The sequence below is a fragment of the Sebastes umbrosus genome, chromosome 12, assembly GCF_015220745.1.
Source record: "Sebastes umbrosus isolate fSebUmb1 chromosome 12, fSebUmb1.pri, whole genome shotgun sequence".
NCBI classification, from domain to species: domain Eukaryota; kingdom Metazoa; phylum Chordata; class Actinopteri; order Perciformes; family Sebastidae; genus Sebastes; species Sebastes umbrosus.
This window is the reverse complement of record NC_051280.1, coordinates 31793356-31815696: the sequence shown is the minus strand read 5'-3', so window position 1 is coordinate 31815696 and position 22341 is coordinate 31793356. Positions and strand designations below refer to the sequence as shown.

At 40.1% G+C, this 22341-nt stretch overlaps 1 protein-coding gene across 8 annotated transcripts in view; it reads left to right on the top strand.

Moving 5' to 3' along the window:
* The window catches only part of zmynd11 (zinc finger, MYND-type containing 11), a 36791-nt gene that overhangs the window by 11118 nt on the left and 3332 nt on the right, over positions 1-22341 (top strand). For 3 of the 8 annotated variants that reach the window (XR_005209099.1, XM_037786977.1, XM_037786976.1), the window contains exons 3-16: positions 2949-3108; positions 5977-6024; positions 7672-7695; positions 12483-12644; positions 12880-12957; positions 14396-14488; positions 15723-15810; positions 15938-15993; positions 16877-16954; positions 17489-17607; positions 18544-18955; positions 20588-20662; positions 21398-21706; positions 21797-21982. Coding sequence is in view for 7 of the 8 variants with exons in the window: in XM_037786977.1 (XP_037642905.1) it covers positions 2949-3108; positions 5977-6024; positions 7672-7695; positions 12483-12644; positions 12880-12957; positions 14396-14488; positions 15723-15810; positions 15938-15993; positions 16877-16954; positions 17489-17607; positions 18544-18955; positions 20588-20662; positions 21398-21706; positions 21797-21982 (1888 nt within the window). In the remaining variant the exon portion in view is untranslated. The remainder of the gene's footprint in view (positions 1-2948; positions 3109-5976; positions 6025-7671; positions 7696-12482; positions 12645-12879; positions 12958-14395; positions 14489-15722; positions 15811-15937; positions 15994-16876; positions 16955-17488; positions 17608-18543; positions 18956-20587; positions 20663-21397; positions 21707-21796; positions 21983-22341) is intronic. The other 5 variants (XM_037786980.1, XM_037786983.1, XM_037786978.1 and 2 more) reach the window with 5 other exon arrangements.

Genomic DNA, 22341 nt, shown 5'->3' with positions numbered 1-22341 from the left:
AGTTGGATTGACAGCTGTTGGACTTCTGACATTCTCCAAACGTTACTCACTCATTGCCATTCTTGCCATGAAGCCAGCCACCCTGTATTGCACCCAGTGGGCCTTGATATAGTATCTACAGCATGTTGGGTTCGTGATGCTTTAAACGTCTTTATTTCATCTGTGGAGTGAATCTCACATTGTTCAAACTATGCAAATTGAACTGAACACGTATCATCCGTGGCAGACCTCGTGGATGGAGCAGAGACTAAATGGAACACTTAGCACATCTCATACGGCAAGTTGGCGAGCACCTTGGGGCTGGCTGCTCGCCAGATCAATACCCGGCGGCGAGCGGCTGTTGTCATGGCAACAGTAAGCAGTGGCATGCAACGGATAGCCCCAGCTCTCCTTCATAGCCACCCCCCTCCCCTCCCCTACACACCTCCACCCTACCCAGTCACACTGTAGCTTAATTTCACCAAACAGGCTTTGTGGCCAAGAGGGTGATGACTTTGGTTTTGTGGAAATAGAGGAGACTAAAGTCAGCGAGGCAGCGGCAAATAATTAACCGCCCTCTCTCTGACATGATGAAAATGTAATCTTCTCGGGTCAAAGCCACAACAGTCAGGCTGCTTAGAACCAATTAGTTAATCATTAACTGAGCTAATTGCTAAGTTACAAAACCTGCTATGTGTTTAACCAACTGTAAAATTCATGGGATGTTTTTTAGTAAACATTTTATAGTCAAAATGATCAGTTGGTTAATAAGAAATAGAGTAACCAAGAAAAAAAAAAAAACACCCGATCAGTCATCATAATACAGAATAACTCTGTACTGTATCCATAAAAATTAACCACAAAGAGACCAAATAAAAGCAACACAACTTTTATGTCGACCCAAAACAAATAAACACACATCAGCAATGGTGAAGTGATAGAGCTGAAATGATTTGTGCACAACATATCTTTTTTTTTTAATCATCATCGCGATGTCAGCTTGCACGATAAACACAACACGAAGGACTGTGATATTGCACTTTGAATATAGTAACAACTAGGGATGCACCAATTGCAAAATTCTGGGTCGATATCAATGTTTAAATGTTTATTCCCCCTTTTGTGCCAGGGAAACAAAGGGCTTATTATTAAAAAAATAATAATAATAACTGAGGTGTTTTAAAGTCATTCAGCATTTCATTACACCGTCTTTGAATGAGCACAAATTCAATCATACTAACTTATGAAACAACCTTTAATATAACCTTCTTTCACATGAAAAACACACATACATATATATATATATATATATTTTTTTTTAATTTATTATTATTATTATTATTTTTTTTAAATAACTGCTTCAAAAGACTTTTTAACAGCTATCTTGAAGTTTTGAACTATTTGTCAAACAAAAACGAGTAATACGAATAAGTCATTTTTGGCTCTTATTTTATATTTTCCGAGATTTTATTGACAAAGTAATTGCTATAAAATGCAAGTTTGTAATTTTCGATGGTTTGTTTTTGTTCTCATGAACTGAGGAGACCAGATCGTGTTTGTTTAGACACTCATTAGTAAAGTTATCATTTTAAATTTAAGCAGCAGTTTTACTACAAAACGGTAACTACAGAGAAAAAAACAGTGAAAAATATAGATAAAAATGTCAGTCTGATATATAAAAGTTCTTCCTTTGTTATTGCTGGTGTAATAAAGCAATATTGACAAACCAATCGCAGGGGATGGCGAGCATCCGCCATAATCGCTATGTTCATGTTTTTTTCTTTTTTTAATTTTTTGCAGTGGGAGCGCCTGCATCGATTCTTTGCCGAGCGCTGCGTGTTTTTCTTTTTTTGCCGGTCACCGACAGTTGAAAAATGTTTAACTTTGGGTAAAAAGCTGCGCTCGTCACTGTCATTTTTACCCAGCCGTCCAATCACAGTGGAGGAGGGGGCAGGACAAATACCACAAAGACCAGCTGTCACATCCTACATGTAGCTACAAGCGCTGAACAACAACAATTGAGGAGAAATTAATAAACAGACCGGCGGGTCCGTCCTCTCTACCTACGTGCTTCAGCCTTCCCTTCATCCAGAAGAAATACTCTACCTTGTGCCGACATATTTACTTCAGCAGATATTCCGTATCATAGCAACCAGACGCAACCAAAACTTCTCAGCTGCGCCTCGTTGCCCTTCTGTGTTCTGCATTCAGCAATAAGTAATTCATTCATTTTGAAACTGTCATTGAAAAAAACCTAATTATAGCCTACCAATAAATAATATTTATATAGCAAAATAATACAGCATATCACACTGAGCCAATCATCATCATCATCATCATCATCATCATCATCATCATCATCATCATCATCATCCTTCACCGTGACAGCCCTGCCTTGGTTTTAACATCTTTGCTTTAAGTAATCCGGTCTGACTTGTGTTCACCTCACAGACATACTATAGGCCTCTCCATTGTAACTCAGGAGTAAATACAGTCTCTCACCTGACTCCCCGCTGACGCTCTGTTAGCTGGCTGTCTGCCACAGTGGAGGATACATGACCTTGCTCCGAGAGGTTCCCTGCCAGTCAGCAGGCAGCTGCAGAAATCAAGAAGCAGGCCGTTATTTGAAATGGTGGGATGAATTAGAGGAGGAAGACTGTCTCTGCTTGTAATTTCAGACCTAATGTGTCGCTAATCTGTGTCTTGGGTAGTTTCAATACAATTTATGGAGGGTATTGTTGGTGGAAAATTACAAGTCTGAGTGATTTTCAGACCATAGAAAATGCATGCTCTCTAACTGATGATCATGTATACGGTTATTAGAGCTGGTCTCAAGGATGTAAAGCGTCTTCAGCAAGTTTTACATTTTATGACAGCAGCTCTTATCCAAGTTGTAGGTCTCCGCCAAGGAAATAAAAAGGCTGCCAATCGCACATAACTCAATTACTTCTCAACCTTCACCTTCCCAGGTACCTGAGCCGTGTGTTTGGCATGCACCCGAAGGAGACCGCCAGACAGCTGAGCTTGGCCGTGAAGGACGGCCTGGTGGTGGAGACCCTGACTGTTGGCTGCAAGGGCTCCAAGGCCGGCATCGAGCAGGAGGGATACTGGCTGCCCGGGGATGAGATGGTAAGTTTACCAGGCGTCTTAACACAGGCAACAGTGAATCCTTTTTCTAGATTCTGTCATCAAAAGCAAGCTTTTCATGTCAGATCTCTACCTGGGGGGGCGGGGGTGTCCGTCAGTACCTGTGTTCACACTGTGAGCAACATTTTTTTAAGAAATCACTAGAAGTCCAAAATTTCCCAAAAGAGCTGAATGTTGGAAGCAAACCTGTTTAATAACAACTGAATAACTTTGCTTTTAGCCGGCCTCTAAAGGCCAACATTTATTTTTATGATGAAGTTTTAGCTGGCAAGTGCAAAATAAACAAGAAATATAATTATCGCCAATCAAAGCTCGACAGTTCTCTAAAACATTTATTAGAAGGGTTTAGTGCTGCACTAATGATTATTTTCATGATTGGTTAATCTGCTGAGTATTGTCTTGATTGATTGATTTAATAATCTGGTGTAATAAAACATCAGATAACAGTGAAAAAGCACAGTTTCCTAGAGCCCCATGTGATGCCATTACATTTCTATTTTTGTTTTTACCAACAGTCCAAAACCCAAAGATATTAAATTGACCCTAATGTAAGACGAGGAAAAGCAGGAACTTCAGTTTTTGATGAGTGGGAACCAGAGAATGTTTGATATTTTTGCTTAAAAAAATCACAATCAGCGATTAATCGGCTATTAAAATAGTTAATTAATCGACTAATTGTTGGCAACTCTGTGAAAGATTACAATAATTCTAAATAGATAAAAGTCTCGTTGAATGGCGTCTATCTCTTTTATTAATAGATTTATTTTTTCTTTTGTTTAGTTTCCTGATTCCAGATTACTGCTTCAGTTTATTTTTATTATTTTATTAAGAAACACAATATATTATTTATATAAAATATTGTTACTTATATAATGTTCTCCAACAACAATAAACAGACCGTTTGGCTAATAAAGAGAAACTAGCCCCGTAGGAAACACATTTTCAGTGATGAAGTTAGTAGTATTTGAGCCCAGCACACAGATTCTGTCAGGATGTAGCTTCCCATCTGTCAAGTTGCTTGTGGTGTGAACACAGTTTTAACAGAGTCACAGCACGCAGACATTACACGGAGCAAATATTTCTGTTGTGAAGTGACCAAGGAGGATGAAGAAATACACAGTTAAAGGGGAAATTTGCCTCTGAAATCAGAGACAACAGGAAAGGTATTAAAGTTAAAAAAAAGAGTGATATTTTGGCCAAATTGATCTTCAATATTTAGTTCTCTGTGTACATGAAAAATATTAAATATGTATCATCTTTTAACTTGCTCAGGCAGCCCTGTGCAGCGTTGTGGGGTTATATTAATATATTTATATTTTTCTGTTTTCATGTGAAGTCCTTGTTTTCATTTTCTCTTATTTCCCTTGTTAGTTCACAGCGTAGCGATGCTTTCACTTGTCTTTGCCACAGTAGTGTCGTCATTTCACAGTGTATCAGCACTACCTGGGGAGACTCCTCATGTCTTCTACCATTTATAATGCAAAGAGCACTTAATGGATTACTGTGCAAGTGGCCTTAACATGTATTTGGTGGCTGCTTTAATCCCAGTGCTTTTTGCACCAGGGTGCTAAATTAAACGACAAGAGCAGCATCATCAGTGATTTCTTTTTTTTTAAGGCAGAAATATCATGCAGGCAACACAGAAATAACTGATAAGAATAATATGATAAGTAACTAAGCTGCTTTCCTCAGTTCTAACTAGTTAGTGGGTTTGATTTTCACATGCTCGTGTACCAGTTTATAATGATTCAAGGTACGTTTTGTAGAAAACATCTCTGCATCCAAGGTTATTTTATTATGATTAACAAGTCAGAAAAGGAGTTATGGGAATTGTGGAAATAAGCATGCAAGATTGGGGTATTTAATTTTACAAAATTCCAAATACAGTAGTAAAAATACAAGTGTATAGACCATAGAAATAGAATAGGAGTAGAACGGACATTCCCATTCAAATCAACATAGCGGGATGGACAGAGCGGCGGCCATTTTTATGTGTACAGTTATCTTTGTGACCGCCGTAGCAGGCTAACCTCTGTAGAAACTAAACCGATTTACAGTCTAAAACGAGCAGTGGAGTAGTAACGTTACGAAGCACAGAGAGCCAGAGTAAATGAGTAAAATAGAACAACTTAATGCTTCATCCACAAACTCTTATCACAGCGCAGGAAAGCACATTGATATCAGCAGATTAGTGACAACTTTGTTCAGCAACATGTAAAGCATGGTGGAATTAGCAAGCTAGCTAACTAATTAGCTAACTAGCGGGCAGCTGGCTATAGCGTCGTCATGATACCAAAATTCTGACTTCGATATGATACCCTGCCTTAATATCTCGATACCGATCCTGAAACGATACCGTGGCAAAAATCTAAAACATCAGGAAAAGTAATGGAATAATAGATGACAGAACTTAAAATTATTCTTTTATTAATTAAAAAATTTTAAATGTAAAAATGTATTCATTAAAAGAATAAATGGTATGCAGTAATCTGATGTTCCTTATACTTAAGTTTATGTGATTTCTGTGATAATTAATTTTATATTTGCATTCATTTTTGATAATGCACATCTTTACATTTCATCTCTATTCTTATTTATTATTTCTATTTTTCTTATATCTTGTATATGTTTATATATATTTTTATTCTAAAATTTAACAACTGTAATTTCCCCTCGGGGATAATATCACTTATTCAACAGTGTTTAATAAGGATTTTTGTAAAACTGTGTATGTGTTTGCCGAATTACAGGCGATGCTTGGACTAATTCACTGAAGATGGTGAATCTAATGTTATCTGTACTTTTGATTGGTAATTAGAGCCGCGCTGTTATTTCCTTGTTTTTTTTAAGGGAGTTCTGCTGATAGAGACACCAGCTCAGAGCGGGACAGAGCAGCCGGTGAGAGATTCATGACCTGCTTTAATCTTCTTTTTCAGCTTCACTTGTTGACTCCATCCTTCTGGTTATCACTACAGTTTATTCTTGCAAAATTTATCAGTGCCTGCTCATGCAGGATCACAATCCTAATGCCGTCCTTTAAAGCCGAGCGCTGCACACACAGACACAGTCATTCCTAAAGTATCGGTACTAATAAAACGGGGTATCGTACCGTTTTTAACGGCAGGGTATCGCGATACATTTCTAGTATCTGTAAACCGTGCAACACTAGTGTCCTTAACAACTAACAACAATCGCCATTTTCCTTTGTACTAGTCAAATGACCACAGAAAACAATTCAATATCCGTTTTACTCCTATTTTATTTCTATGGTGTAGACCGTTTCAACGGATTTGCGTTGCTAGGCAACAGCGTGGGTCCATGTTTACTTCCTGTCATCTGATGTCATTCACATACACTGCAACAAGGCATATATATAAAAAAAAAAAGGAAGGGTCATTACGTTATCATGACACCATTCTCATTTTACAAGTACCAGTATAAAGGTCCAGATTTATAGAGGAATATCAAATTTGTTGATTAGCGCCACCTCATGACATTATTATAGAGCTGGCTAACGTTAGCTCTCCTGTATATTATTAAATATCATAAACAGTTTTAGGGCGTTTTCACATTAGGTACGATTGATCCGTACCATGCCCGAGTACGATTTTCCCCCCTCTCCGCTCAGCTTTCACATTAGTAAAGTTGTTCTGTACCCGAGGACACTTGCGTCATCATCCACGTGTATTTGTTGATGTTGAGATCAGCTGTTCTAGCGGCGAAGCATCGTTAAAAAAATTCATTCAAACTAGACGGAAACAAAATAAAACTCACCAAAACCTTCGTCGTTAGTCTTTCCAACAGTCACCAACTCTGGTTTGGTCGAAATAAACTGAAATCAGAGGAGACCTGCTGCGTTGAATAAAGCCTGCCTCTTCAAAACTACTCGCTGACTGCTAACGTTACTTACGTTAACTAGCGGTCCACTTCCGTATTTCGGTACAGTCGGCTTTCACACCTGATGCGAACCGTACCCGAGTACACATGATCCGTACTGCAGACCACCTTTTTCAAGTGGACTCGAGTACGGATGGACGAACCGTGCCCGAGTACGGTATGGAGCGTTTACACTAATCAAACGAACTGGACTTTGGGGTCAGGTGTACTCTGATCCGGGCCCGGGTCCCTGATGTGAAAACCTCCTTAATGGTTGGTTAGTTATTGATAACAAAGATGCTCCATTACAATCAAATACGTGTAGGATACTACTGGCCAATGTGAGTTCAGTGACGTAATGACCCTTCCTTCTTTTATATATTCATTGCACTGCAACAGGAAATAATCTGGGACACATTTGTTTAATGGTCTATAAGACATTGTCAGGGATAACAAAAAAAACAAAGTCCAGTACTTATATCCATCGTGGTCCTTGTTGTTTTGTTGTGGGGTCTGTCTGTACTGATGTGTTGTCACCACAAAATATTGATATGATTGGAAAAAAAATAATCTGTTCTCACGACATGCTCCTGTTGTCCAGCGGAGCTCAGGTCGTTTTTAAGCAGCAAGACTTTTAAACATTACTCTCTGAATTACTTGCAATCACAGGAGCCGAAAGCCGAGGGAAGCAAGGTAAGGACTGATTTGTTCCCTCATTTGATCCCTTCATTTTCTTCCCCTCCTCTCAACTAACATCATCCTGTGAGAAATGGGCTCTGCCACATGCAGTGCAGTCGGGGATTTGAGTGAATCTTTTTATGCAGGTTGCAGAAAGTCTAAACAGCATACAGTTTGTTCTGGTATGTGCAAAAGTTGAAGGCTATATTAAACAAATTATATGGAAACACCTGCTTGTGAGAAATTCAGTCTTCTTGCACTATGTAGTGCTTGTGATGGAGTTAAACCAAATCATCACACAAGGTGATCAGATCTCCATCCTGAAATTGCCTACAGTACATTATATTAAACACACTACCAGAAGCTATTTGCTGTCATTCAATTCTGCTGTAAAAAAAAAAAAAAAAAGCTTCATGAAAGTCCATCGCAGCGCTGCATCCACGTGGACAAATTTCTTGTGGAAGTGATCTTGATGAAATATGTGCTCGCTACTTATCTGCAGATGTGCCGTTGCTTGATTTTAAAAACACAAACACTCGCCTGGTACGGCACAAAGCTGCATCCGGTCCTTTTGGCATTTATACGAGTCAAATATCAAGTGTAAAATTTCATCTTGAACACTAATCAGCATTTGTTTAATTGAATGAGATGACAAGCAATGCTAGCACAGCCGCAGGTTGGTAGCAAGCATCTGTACGTTTGTAGTATTTTGGTCTTGGTAGTTGTAGTTCTCCTCAGAGGGGGTGTGTTCTGCCGTGTTCTTAACTTCTGTCTGGCATGCGTGTTTTCTTTTTTGTCCTTCATTTTTGGATTGATGAAACAGGGTGGAGGCGGGGGGGAGGAGGTTGTGCTCTTTGGTTTTCTCCGTGCCTGCTGCTAGTAACACATCCGAATGGTTCTTTCAGGTCAGCAATAAAGTCGCTGTGGGCAGAGTTTGAATGTGAGAAGCACCGTTAAGCAGTTGCTAGATGGGAGGTGGCTCTCCCTCCTCAGGTGCCGGGATTCAATCTAACTGGCATGTGCCGTGTTCCTTGTGTTGACCTCAGGAATATTTTCTCCTCAAAGAGAAAACCTCAGCGTTTCAACACTGATCATTTTAAAGATGGAACTGTCAAATTCTTGAAAATAAGTTTTAAATGCACGGCCTCAAGTCAGATTGGATTAAATCCAGGTTTCCCCCAAAATGATTACCTTTTTATCTGTGAATTCATGACCTAAATTTAGCATATTTATTGGTGAATTTCATAGTTTGGTGGTAAATCTTGAAACTTGAATCTTTGCGTGATCTTGAGATTGCATGATAATGAACATGATGTGATGTTTTGATGCACTTTGACAGTAATATACACGTTATACACTGTAAAAGAGCCCAAATACACATTATTTCATTTCATTTACTAACCCATTATTTTGACAAAGTTCAGTGAACTTCCTTGTTCAAACACGGTATTCATCTTTACACCCTCCTCCTCCTCCTCCTCCTCCTCCTCAGTGATTTTACTTTGATTTTGAATGTTTTTTTTTATGAATGCTTTACAAGCTTCTAAATGGATGATGCTTTCAGATTAATTTGAATTTTGAGTGCAGGAGTTTCATCAAAAAAAACAAAAACCACCTTGCTAACATCGTAAACAATTCATACACTTATGAGATAAAACATTAATCCTTGAGGAAGAAGAGAGGTGCTATTAATGCTGAAATACGGATATGATGGTACATAAAGAGACAACATGGATATGTACATTTTTTGTACTGTCAGATATTTAACATACAGGTTTTATACAGAGGTGTCTCCTTTTAATATAAGAAATTTGAATCTGCTAATGTTTTGCTGATGGATAAAATAACTGTTTTTTAGCAAATTAAATACCTGACAAATCAACGTACTTCCAAGCACATAACTGATGCTAAAATCATATAAAGTCCAATGTTGTTATAAAGCAGTCCTGCTCAGTGATTTGCAACATTGCCTACAATGTTAACAGCATAAAATATATATATTAGGAGATAGAAAACTTGGTAAAACTTGGAAAAGTGCATACTTATTTACGGCGCCGTGTCAGATTAATGTGCATTTTAAGAAACTGTGAGACTCCCAAGTGCAGCAGGATCCTGGGCTTGTTTTTGTGCAGGTCATTAGGAGGCATGCTAACCCTGCTGCTCAGCCTCTCTCGGCTCTCTGGCGTGTCCCAGCTTGATACGGGCAGCGCAGAGCTGTTAACCAGAGTAGGAAAGCGGTGGGGAGACGGCTGAAGGCAGCCAACCCCTCTGGCTGCCTCAACTTGTCCTCTATCACTATCCAAGTCCCTGCCCTTGTTGGCAGCTTTCAGTCGAGGGCCCATTTCTCCCTCCAAAAAGCACAGAGGTATTTAACGGATGTTTAGAGAAGTGATTCAAACCCCAAAAGCAGATTTTCCAGCTTTGTTTTTTGAAGTTTTTCCCTGATTTTGCTGGTCAGGGCTTAAACATTTTTTTTAACTTTGGTTCCATCTAGTTTAACAGAATATCTTAACAAAAACATTCATATGTTTTGCTATAATTTTAAGTGTCAAACTTTATTTCGCTGTAATATCTGTTCATGCTCCTGTCAATAACACACTTTGTTGTGGAATCACAGAAGCAGTGTCCTTGGCTCAGAGAGCTCCGGCCTTTTGAAGTCAGCCTCTTGTCTTTCATCAGGCAGCCCAACAATAGTGAAGTGCCTCTTGACATTAGACAGAACACAAGGACCATTTCTATATTGTCAAGTGTTTGTGTGGGTGAAGAGTCTGTTACGCTCTAAAAAGTAGAAGTCCCCTTTGAGGAACCTGTGGAAGGATTTTCAGTGGTATATTTACACCTAGATTAATTGATTAATTGTGAACCCTCAAGAACTTTCCCTTTTAAAAGAGCCTGAATGAAGCCCTGGATTTCAGAGTGTAGACTAGTGCTTCCTCCTGGCAGGCCTGGTTTGGTTGTTGCAGCTACACTGGCTGGCAGCATGAATGTCAGAGCTGTCCTCACTCCTTTTGTCACTCCATGACTATTTATGGTTGCGTTTGGGCCGGTTTCACCCCTACACATCCGACGGAGGGGCTCAAGCCCAAGTTGGTTTAAATCTGCATGTAGCTGCCGCAGTGTGCGTTCTTGTTAACGTCTTCTGCGTGTCAGGGTTATTTAGGAAAATGCATTCTCCCGGTAAGATGTTCTTCTGTAATCCAAATCACAGCGTTGAGCAACCTATTGTCAACTAGACTTCCCCCAGGAGCAAATATAAGCTAAATCTAGCATGTTTCCTCCAGCTCAAACCCAACGTACGACACACGGACACACGGACACACGGACACACGGACACACGGACACACGGAGAAAAGATCAAGATAGTGCTGTTGTTTTCTTCTAGCTTTTACTGAGCGGCGTTCATTCATGACTCTCTCCCCTACTGAGTCGGTCCAGACTGTGAGTGGGAGGAGTTGGACTCTTGACAGGTTGATAGTTGATTTATTTAGCGCTTCATACTTCCCGTCTTAGTGCCCTTCACTTGAACCCCTTAATGGAAACTACTACTGTATTATGTTTCTATTAAGATTAAAGAAAGCATTGACTAATTCTCATCTATCCAGCACCTTCCAGCCACAAACACACACTCAAATAATGTGTTATTAACTTCTAATCATCACAGAATAAAGGCAGGTTATGATGTTATTTTTATTAATAACATTATGATAGTTATACTAACATTAAGTACAATACATATCCTGGCCTGAGTAGATCTTTCTGTATCATAAATGTTGTATTTCAGTGTATTTTCATCAAATTTACAGTCCCAGTTGTAGTAAAAAGTAGAATACATTCAGTTGCATCATTGTCTATGGGATATTTGTTATAATGGTGATACTGCCTTTGAAATTTAGATTTTATACTAGGCGAGGATAAATAAATCTTTTATTGCTTCTCCATTTTAATCGCCATGGTAATATAGTTTAGTTTATATACAATTTATTCATATTCTTTAGGTTCTTACTGTTTAAATTGAGACCAGATATATGCATCTGTCTAAATTACAAAAGTCACTTCAGTTTCTTCACGCCTCCTTCAGTGAATCCTGTTCAACTCTTATTCACATATTCAGGAGGTAAAAAACAAAAAAATATTAAAAAAAATTTAAGGACTGTGTGAAAGTTCTTTTTTTTATTAAATTTGCATTTAGAGTGCTTGATTTAGAATTTCAATGAAATGGTGTATTTTGAAGCTGCTGGTGAAATACACTGGGGAATGAGAGTGTGCCCAGATATAACAAGCATGCTACCAGATCTGAATCTATTCAGTCAATCAAGCTTGAATTTATGAACGCGTACTCTCTGTGCAGCAGCACTAGGATTGGCTAGATTGGTGCGTTTTGGAACCGTAGCAACTAAAAAGCAGTGACATTTTTTCTGTATACCCTGCGGCCACTTTTAACAGGTTACCAGCCATTGTTGTTTTTTTTATTCAGCTTTAACGTAACCTGGTTCTTTTAAATCAGTCTTTTTTTCCATTTAAAAAGCATCACAGTGATCATACGAGCCTCATTCAAATTCATCATCGCAATCATAATTTCTTTATTTTCATTGAGTGAGGAGGTTCACTTCAGTGTCGTGGGGTCGAACCTGAAACACCCCGACACCGAGGAGTCCAGTCATCATAAATCTGTACATCTCAGAGTTAGTTGTAATTAAAAATGGAGGATGAAGAAAGTTGTTTCCTCCTCCCGCCCGCTGCGGTTCGCGGGTTGGAGGTGGGGGGGTCACCCAAACTTGTGCTCTGCTGTTTCTTCCCTGCAGGAGTGGGAGGCAGAGAGCCACGACTGGTACTGCTTTGAGTGTCACCTACCGGGCGACGTCCTCGCATGTGACAACTGCTTCCGGGTTTACCACCTCAAATGTCTGTCGGAGGACTTCAAGCCCAGAGACGGAGGCTCCCACTGGCAGTGTGTCGTCTGCAGGGTAGGTGGTCAGACAGGAAGTGTGTGTTCCCTTAAATGACTAATATGTCTCATGTTTTTATGACTAATGATTATATGTTTGGGAAAGGAAAGACATTATGTCCAGTTCTTATTACTTCAGAGGGCAGTTTGAGGATTAAGAGTAGGGTTTGGGTTACAGGGTCAGATCAGACCTAATCTAAACGTTCCCTCTCTCTTTCCTCTCTCTCCACGTCATCCCTCCTTCCTGCCTGCAGGGCAGTAAAAAGAAGAACCTGAACAAACAGGAGATGAGTAAATACCTGCGCTTCATCGTCCAGCGTATGAAGGAGAGGGTGAGAACAACCACATATTTATCTTCTACCTATTATTTTTGCTGTCATCTGCCTTCAACTCATCAAACCTCCCTAAGACACTAACTATCTTATCGTCATACGACTGTCTACGACTAATTCTTCTCATATTTCTTAAAGCGTGGGCCCGTTATTTTTGAGTTTTTAACATCATGCTGTAGCTTCACAGTGGTGTTCCTTATGTATTCAAATCCAAACATTACAATTTTGTAAAAGTACGTATGTTTCAGTGTCAACATATTATTTTTCCAAGCCCTTCTAAAATCTTTTTCTTCATGATGACACTGCTACATGTACAGTATATATACATCCTTATAGTCAGTGTATTAACGTCACATACAGTAACTTAGATGGCGGTCAGCGTGCTCCCAGTTTGGAGAAGCAGATAGGAGTACCGGCACGATGCTAAAGGTAAAGCTGTGAAAATATTCTATAACAGCGAACACTATAATTACACTAAAGTGATAGAGATTTTTTTTAGGTGGCCAAAATATGTTTTCTGCTGCTCCCGTCCACAGCCGCTTTACCTCGCCGTCAGACAGCTCGTTCCGACGGGAAACCGAAGCTGTTATATTGCGGTCTTCAAGACCAGACCAATACTCATTTTACCTCGCAGAACACAGGAGTGTGCATTAGGATGGCCTCTGAGCGAGGCAAACGGCGTTACCACTGTTTTGCACTCCGCGGCTCTCGCATTACCGAAAGCCCTCAAAGGGAGGACTGAGCGAAGGGGAACTCACTACACACCACTAGATGCAATTAAATCCAACACACTCTACCTTTAAGCCAGTGATTTCATGCTTTCATACTACAGTTACCAGCGCAAATTTGTTTGCATTGTGTCTCAGCTGTCACTCTGACATGGACGTTAGACCATCTAAAGGAGCATTTTTGAAATCTCAGAATATTAGTTTTATAAATAAAAGGATATTTGGGGATTTTTGACAGCAGAAAGCATGACTTTTGTCATGTAGCTGAATTCTTCACTCAGTCTCTGCTGTGTACTTTAAAATATTCCACTAATATAACTACCCACAATAACCCTCACTCCTCCCCAGTTAGGAAAGAAATACCCCCTTTGTTCTCCTCCCATTCCCCCACCCTTCATCTGCCTTTCATCCATTATATCGCCGTCCACTACCTCTCTCCTTTCTCCTCCCTCACTCTCCAACCTCCACTCTATTAAAGTTGTGATAAATCTCATTACTTTTCCTCCCCACCTCTCGTGTTCTCCCTTCATCCCACCGCTCCCTAAAAAAAATGGTATCAAATCTCATCAGTTACCTTCCATGTTGCGTCTATGTGTCCCTGCTTCATTACCTTCCCTCTAACACTTCCCCTCCTCCTCCTCTTCCTCCTCCTCCTCTTCCTCCTCTCTATAAAGTGGTATTAAATCATCATCCCTCCTCTACATTTGCAGGCGGTGGACCTGAACAAGAAAGGCAAAGACACTAAACATCCCATGTACAAACGGCTGATCCACACTGCGCTGGAAGTCTCAAACATCCATGAGGTAACCATCATCATGCCCATTTACTCTTCTAATGATTTTCTTTTTGAAATTGAGACAACTGCCCCTTTTTTTTTTTTTTTTTTGCCTATATTCGTTTATATTTGGCACTATTAAAAGATGCCGAATTAGCTATTAGCAGTCCATGTTTGCATTATACTCACGGATGTACCAACAACTATCACTGGATTATTTTGATACTGAAAAAAAGATAAAATTGTAAAGATTCTCAGGCAAGTTCTGGAGTTATAAAGAGCATCTTCTTTTTTCTAGGATTTCTATGTGGACATATTGACCTTATTGTTTTTTAAGCTTTTATTTTTAACCCTTACTCAAATTCCCCTCAGACTGTTAGATTGAAACATCCCTCCTTCTAGTTTAAAAACTTAGAAACAACTGTCCCATTTATGTTTTGGCAAATTAGCACTATTAAAAGTGTGCCAAATTTATTTATAAGCAGTCCCTGTTTGCATCATACTCATGGATGTACCGACAACTATCACTGGATTATTTTGATACTGAAGAAAACTAAAACTGTAAAGTTCTGGAGTTATAAAGAGCATCTTTTTTTTCTATTCTTTGTGGATTTATGGACACTTCTTTGTGGTGGACATTGGAGATAATGATGTCACTGGAAAGTGTAAATCACAGGGAAAATGTTAAAATCTGTGAATCATACCTGTTTGATCAGATTTGACTGGGTTATGACTCAGGGAAGGAATTTTGATGCAAATTGCTGCAATTAAGTGTTTTAAAGCGCCTTAACTGCCTCTAAGAGCTGTCTGAACTGCTCAACGTTTCTTTGAAAATCTATTTTTTTTCCTTTATTGTGATGTTATATTTTACGTCTTACTGGTAACACCTTGTTTCAGTGCGAGTGTTGTGAGATTTTGAGTGTGTGTGTTTGTTCAGGCAGGACTTTGCTGTGCTGTGGTCAGTGGTGCATCACACCCAGCTTCTGCCAGACACACTGGAGCACTGCCCAGACCTGTATGTGTGTGTGTGTGCGTGTGTGTGTGTGTGTGTGTGTGTGTGTGTTAGTGTTAATAAGTATACTGCCCTCTCCTGGACCTCTCGCATGTCGGTCACCAAACACACACACAAACAAACACACACACCCGCCCAGCATGTGAATAGACCTCTTTGTACTTGTTCCCTCTCTGTCTGACCAGCTTTCTCTCTCTCGTTCCATATTTCTCTCTCTCTCTCTCTCTGTTTGCCTCTGTCTCTCTCTCAGAACCTGTCTGAAGGAAAGTATAAAACCTTCGAGGAGTTCAAAGCAGACGCTCAGCTGATAGTTCACAACACTGCCATCTTGTATGGAGGTGGGTCAAAGTTTGAATCTGTGGAACCTTGTTTGTTTTTATTTTTTTTTATTTTTTTTATTTTTTTTACAAAACCCCCTTTTTTAATTTAACAATAAAAAGTGTCATCTGGTTTTGTTTGTTGCAGTTCACAGCGACCAGGCGGAGATTGCACGACTGCTCTTCAGCGACACATGCCATGAGGTGACTATTTAATTTTTTTTTTTACTTTAGTTCTTAGTAGTGCTGTCAATCGATTAAAATGTTTAATCGCAATTAATTGCATGATTGTTCAGTTAATTGCTATTAATCATATTAATCACACATTTTTATCTGTTCAAAATGTACCTCAAAGGGAGATTAGTCAAGTATTTAATCCTCTTATCAACATGGGAGTGGACAAATATGCTGCTTTATGCAGATGTATGTATATATTTATTATTGGAAATCAATTAACAACACAAAACAAAGACAGGTATTGTCCAGAAACCCTCACAGGTACTGCATTTAGCATAAAACAATATGCTCAAATCATTACATGGCAAACTGCAGCCCAACAGGCAACAACAGCTGTCAGTGTGTCAGTGTGCTGACTTGACTATGACTTGCCCCAAACTGCATGTGATTATCATAAAGTGGGCATGTCTGTAAAGGGGAGACTCGTGGGTACCCATAGAACCCATTTACATTCACTGATCTGGAGGTCAGAGGTCAAGGGACCCCGTAACAGTTTTTCCTCGCCAAAATTTAGTGTAAGTTTGGTTATTTAGCGTCCTTCATGACAAGCTAGTATGACATTGTCTTTTCGCTTTAGCCTGCAAACTGAGCCTGTTACAACCTTAAAGAGTTGCATTAAGGCGTTAAAGAAATTAGTGGCGTTCAAATGAATTTGCGGTAATGCGTCATTATCACGTTAACTTTGACTGCCCTATTTTTTTTATTTTGTTTAGTTCTTAGGTTAAGAGCTTATTAGTATACATTTCCTTTGATTTTTAAATTTGTGTTGAGCCAAAACATTTTCAAAAAGTACTCAAAAGTTCTCGTACATTAAACTTCGTTCTCTCTTCCTGTATTTTTTCTCTTCCAGTTGAATGAATTGTTGCTGTGTAAGAACTGTTTCTACCTGTCGAACGCCCGGCCAGACAACTGGTTCTGTTACCCCTGTGTGAGTACAACCAAACCTGCTCCCATCAGCTTCTCAGGACCAAACTGTACTTTAGTAACAGATGCAGCAACACACAGTTTTATCTTCTGATGGTTTTGTTTCTTTTAACGGCAGAAGCATTTTATTGGTAGCAGTTGTAAGATGCAATTATAGGATTGTTTTTGCACAAAGCATGAAGGAGTTTGTTTAAAGAAACAAGCGCAGGGAAACTGACATTTCTTTTTACTTTTTTGTGACTTTAAGGATTTTTAGACTAAAAGGATTAAACAATAAAAAATATTTTATAGATTAGTTGATGATGTAAAAAATGCTGCAGCCCTAGTCATCATACATAACAATACATAACATACTTTATACATTTATGCATAGTACAAAAATAAGAAGTACTAAGCAGGTAGTCTTGCCGTATTACATGTAATTTTAGCACAAAAGTCAACCCACCATAAAATAAAGTGAGTTTTTCTTGTTAGAGATACGCCTCTGGGTCGTATCTTTGCTCTATTAGGTTTCTTTGTGTCTGTGTTACCTCGGCAGAGCCCCAGCCACGACTTGGTGTGGGCCAAGATGAAAGGATTTGGCTACTGGCCGGCCAAAGTCCTTCAGAGGGATGAAAGCCAGGTGGACGTACGCTTCTTTGGCCATCAGCACCAGAGGTTAGCACAGCTGGCAGACATCACAACAACACACTTTTTCTGTTCGATGTGCTTTGGCTGGATATCAGCACCTCAGGTTGAGACTGCTTGTGTCCTTATTACTACAGGGCATCTTTATTTTTATTATTTTTTTATTGTTCTCAAGATCACACAGAACGACGACTTGTTTCTGTTCTCACACCATTTAGAAAGCTGAAACCAGTTTAAGAACATCTCAGATTCGAGGTTATTACAGTTAAAGAAGAAGGCCAGGCTCATAGGGCGCTTTCACAAGCCAACATTTAGTCTGTTTTAATTGAATTCTGGTGCGGTTAGTTTGGGCAGTTGTGAGCGTAATAATCAAACTCTGGTGAGGACCAGAACAATCGGTCCGAGACCGCTTGCAAGAGGTGGTCTCGGACCGTTTCCAAGCGAACCAAAACGAAGACTGCCTGTGCGGCAATTGTTGAGATGGACACAGGTAAATGACAGGTAAACGATGGATGGGAGAAGACTGACTGATGTTTGCTTGACATCTGGGCCAAAGAAAACATACAGAATACGCTAAATAAAGTCCACAAAAATAGTGAAAATAGTTTATAAAGTCATTTGAGATGAACTGGAGGAGAGGGGATTTGTGTGAACGGTAGATCAGTGTCGAGTCAAAGTGAAAATACAGTATTTCCAAGTCTGCGAATCCCTGCATAAAAGACACTCCTGCATACGCGCCTCTCAGCAACTAAATTTTTTTATTTGGTCCGCTTTAATTTGTGCACTGTGAAACCGAACCAGACTAAATAAATGGAAAACAAATCAAAACTATCAATTTCACTCTGATTCGGTCGAGACAAATAGACTATGGGTTATGAAAGCGCCCTTAAACTGGACTGAAACAAATTAAAAAGCTGCAGTGCTGCTTGGTAAATCTCGAGCACTGTTTTTCTTTGCCTTCCGCAGAGCGTGGATCCCGGCGGACAACATCCAGGACATCAAGGTGAGCATCCAGCAGCTGCAGGTGAAGCGCAGCAACGGCTGGAAGAAGGCGTGCGAGGAGCTAGAGCTCTACCAGCGCTTCCTGAGGGAGGGCCGCTTCTGGAAAACAAAGATGGAGGAAAGCAACATGCAGTCTCCTCAACAACTGCAGCAGAACCAGAACCAGAACCAGAGCCAGAGCCAGAGCCAGAACCAGAACCAGAGCCAGAGCCAGAGCCAGAGCCAGAGCCAGAACCAGAGCCAGAGCCAGAGCCAGCGGCAGCAGCAGCAGCAGCAACAGCAGCAGCAGGAGGGCAGCGGGAGGACGGACAGGCTGGAGCGGACAGACGAAGCCGAGTCCAGCATCTCCTCCACCAGCAACGAGCAGGTCCGACATGTAAGTGGGATCAGTTCTTAATTAGCAGCCGCGACAGCGACGCTGGTATCGTTTTCATCTTGTGAGTCTGTCTGTGTGTGTGTGTGTGTGTGTGTGTGTCATCATGACCAAATGTGTGTGTCCTGGAGACGCCTACTGTTGCAGGAACTACCACAGGGGCGTGTACTTAGCCAGGTGTTTGGCTGGACCCAATAGGGTCAGTCCTACAAACGCAAAAAGTCTGAAGTTACACGGTTGTTGGAGTTTCCTCCTAGGCCGTTGCTCTTTCAAAATTAAAAGGCGGAGAACAGTCCTTTATGCAAATGAGCCCGTCCGGCTCAGGAAACTTGGACCAAGCTGTGAAACAAGGCCAGCTAGTTCTAAAATTGAAACCAGATTCAACAATGGCATAGCCTATTTCTCACTTAAAATGTTTTCAGAAGTAGATTTTGGTGGATTGTTTAGACGGAATAAAGGAATAAAGTTTTCGAGCAGGCCGCCATGTTGTTTCCTGTTTGAAACGGCGAGCAGAAAACCAGGGACCAATCAGGTGCATTCAACGATAAAGTACGTCACTGCTTGAACGGCCAGTTGAGTGGAGCAGTGCGTCCCCGAGTGTCCTCGCCAGACCTGGTGGACGTTTACCGCTGGATCTAACATTATAGACATGACCGTTGACTATTAGTGGAACAGTTTAGCCACAAATTCCCAGACTGACTGAACACGGTCCAACAATATACTAAAAAGTTAAGTCATGCAAGTCCTCGTTCTTTTCTGTTTTGCTGTAGTTCATCATTTTTTTAATGGAATTGTGTAGATGTAATTACCTTTTTTTTTTTATAAAGTCCACGTTGACCACTGCAGAACAGAAAAGTGAAGGTTGACAGAAAAAAACAAAACCTGTTTCATCAAGTTTATTTGTGTCTTTCTATGATCTTGTTTGTTTTTTCGCCACAGCTGATTTTCATCTGACACAACAAACAGCATCTCTCACCGTCACACATAAAACATCCACACACTTTTTTACTTTAGACATCAGTTTGTCTGTTGATATAAACATCAAACACCAAACCAACCGGTAGTTTGGTGTGAAACTCGTTTAAACTAAAGTTATACAGTGCTTTAAAGAAAAAGGATAAAAGGAACAAAAATGAGTCATCAGGTAGAAATACATTAAAATAACACACACTGGAATACTGTAGAGATAAATACAGGAAATAGTGCCACCTGGTGGCTGAACTGCACATTGTTAGTACAACATGGTACAGGTATTTTAGTTATATCCACATTTTTGGAGAGCTGAAAACATTATTTCATTAATTATCAAGATGAACTTATCATAATACCAAAGTAGAAATAAAAGGGTTTTAGGGGAGAATAGCAACAGAGCAGTAGGTGTTTTATTATTTTAAAAGTTACCTGTCGCCTTCACAAAGACACAGATGGTTTCTATGACATGGTAAAATACAGATAATTAAAAGATTTTGTAACTGTTGTTTTAAAATAGTTTCTAGCATCCAGGTTCCCTTTTAACAATTAAGTAAAATGCTTTAAATTAATGTCCCCACAGTGCTTTCTCTGTCTATATTTGAAACACCTTAAAGATGAACGTTTTACCAAATCTTGTTCCTTTTTTTTGTTCTTTGTTTCCAGCTCAAAGGCAGCCTGGAGCCCAAGGCCAAGAAAAGCCGTCGATCTCAAATGGTCGAGCCCAAAGAAGAAGCCAGTGTAAGTTAGATTGTCATCACACACATAATAATCTGCAAAAATCAGACTGTGGCTACACAGATAATGTGTGTTAGTAGTTGGATAAAGGTATTGTCTGTTTTGGTTCTTATCAGTACTAGCTAATTGCAACGCTAGATTGCAAGATTTATACAGATATTACAAATACTTTTTAGGTTTTTCGAAAAAAATCTCAATCCTTATCGACATGTTTTGTGTATGTTCATGTAAAAAAAATACATTATTAATGGACTAAAAAATTCAGTGTGAGTCAGGCTGAAATCGTTTACCTCTTCAGAGGATTTATGATGATGCTAAAAAGATAAAAAACTGAAAGATGACACTCTTACTGCTTGCTTGCTGTTCTCTATTTATTATTTACCAGATCAGATTTACTGTCTGCAGCAGAAGGTAGTGAAGTTTCAGGGAAATGTAGTAGTACGTCACAAAAAGTGACCGTTAATATCCAAATGTTTGCTTCCAGAAAGCTAATGTCGGTCAAACATCCAGGGTGTCTGCAGGTCTTGGAAAGTCTTAAAAGTGTTGAGTTCAGTTTCCTTAAAAAAAGGCCTGAAAAAAATCTTAGCTGCTATTCTGTCTTTCAGAGGTTGTAGCGGGCTGATAATCACTATCGATACCGGTTAAAACGGTCTTTAAACGGTCTTTAAATTTAACCCTGTGCATCAGTTTTTCTTAAGCATTTAAAAATGTCTTCTTCTTTTTTTATCTGACTTTCAGTCTGTGCTTCAATCTTCGTCTCTTCACCAGGACCCGGAGCCCGAGATGGAGGCGGTCAGCTCCAGCCAGGAGATCCCGGTGTCCTCGGCGCCCCAGCAGCCCGAGAAGCTGTCGGTGTCCACGCAGACCAAGAAGGCCAGCGGAGGGTCGCCGCGCACGCTGCATCGTGGCACCCAGACCAACAGCGACGGCGCCTGCCAGAACATGTGCCACGAGAAGTACACCAAGGTCTTCAACGACGTCAAGGAGATGATGAAGGCCGACAACAAGCGGGAGACGGAGAGGGTCGTCAGAGAGGCTCTGGAGAAGGTGTGGTTTGCGTTCGACGATCGGGGAAAGGTTCTGCATCTGTGAGAGTGTCTCGGTTTAGAAACCCAGCCTGTCTCTGTCCCCCTACAGCTCCGTGCGGAGATGGAGGAGGAGAAGCGCCAGGCGGTGAGTAAGGCGGTGGCCGGAGCTCAGGCGGAGATGGAGAGGAAGTGTAAGCAGGTGAAGGAGAAGTGTAAAGAGGAGCTTGTGGAGGAGGTGAAGAAGGTGGTGGCCCAACACAAACAGTTCATCTCCCAGACCAAGAAGAAGCAGTGGGTGAGTTCTGGGCAAATTAGCTGTCTGATCCTTCAGCTCTTCAACTGAAGTTTGAGTGTTTGTAACGATACATGTTTATTGTTTCCTGAGCTGAAACCAGATTCATTCAGTAATTTAATATCTATAAAACGATGAGATGTCATGGCTGCGCGATCCTCTGCTTCTCCTCTGCCCTCGGCCAAAAAATATATATATAACTAAAGCTTAAAAATTGTTCTGTCATCTGCCGATAACAGGTTCCTTTGCCGTTTGTTGCACATGGACCATAAATATTTAAAGATTTTTTAAAATCTTTATTGATCATATGCACAACAATTAAAGGGGAGCAGGTGTTAGAATTTCTAAAGTTGCCATAAAAT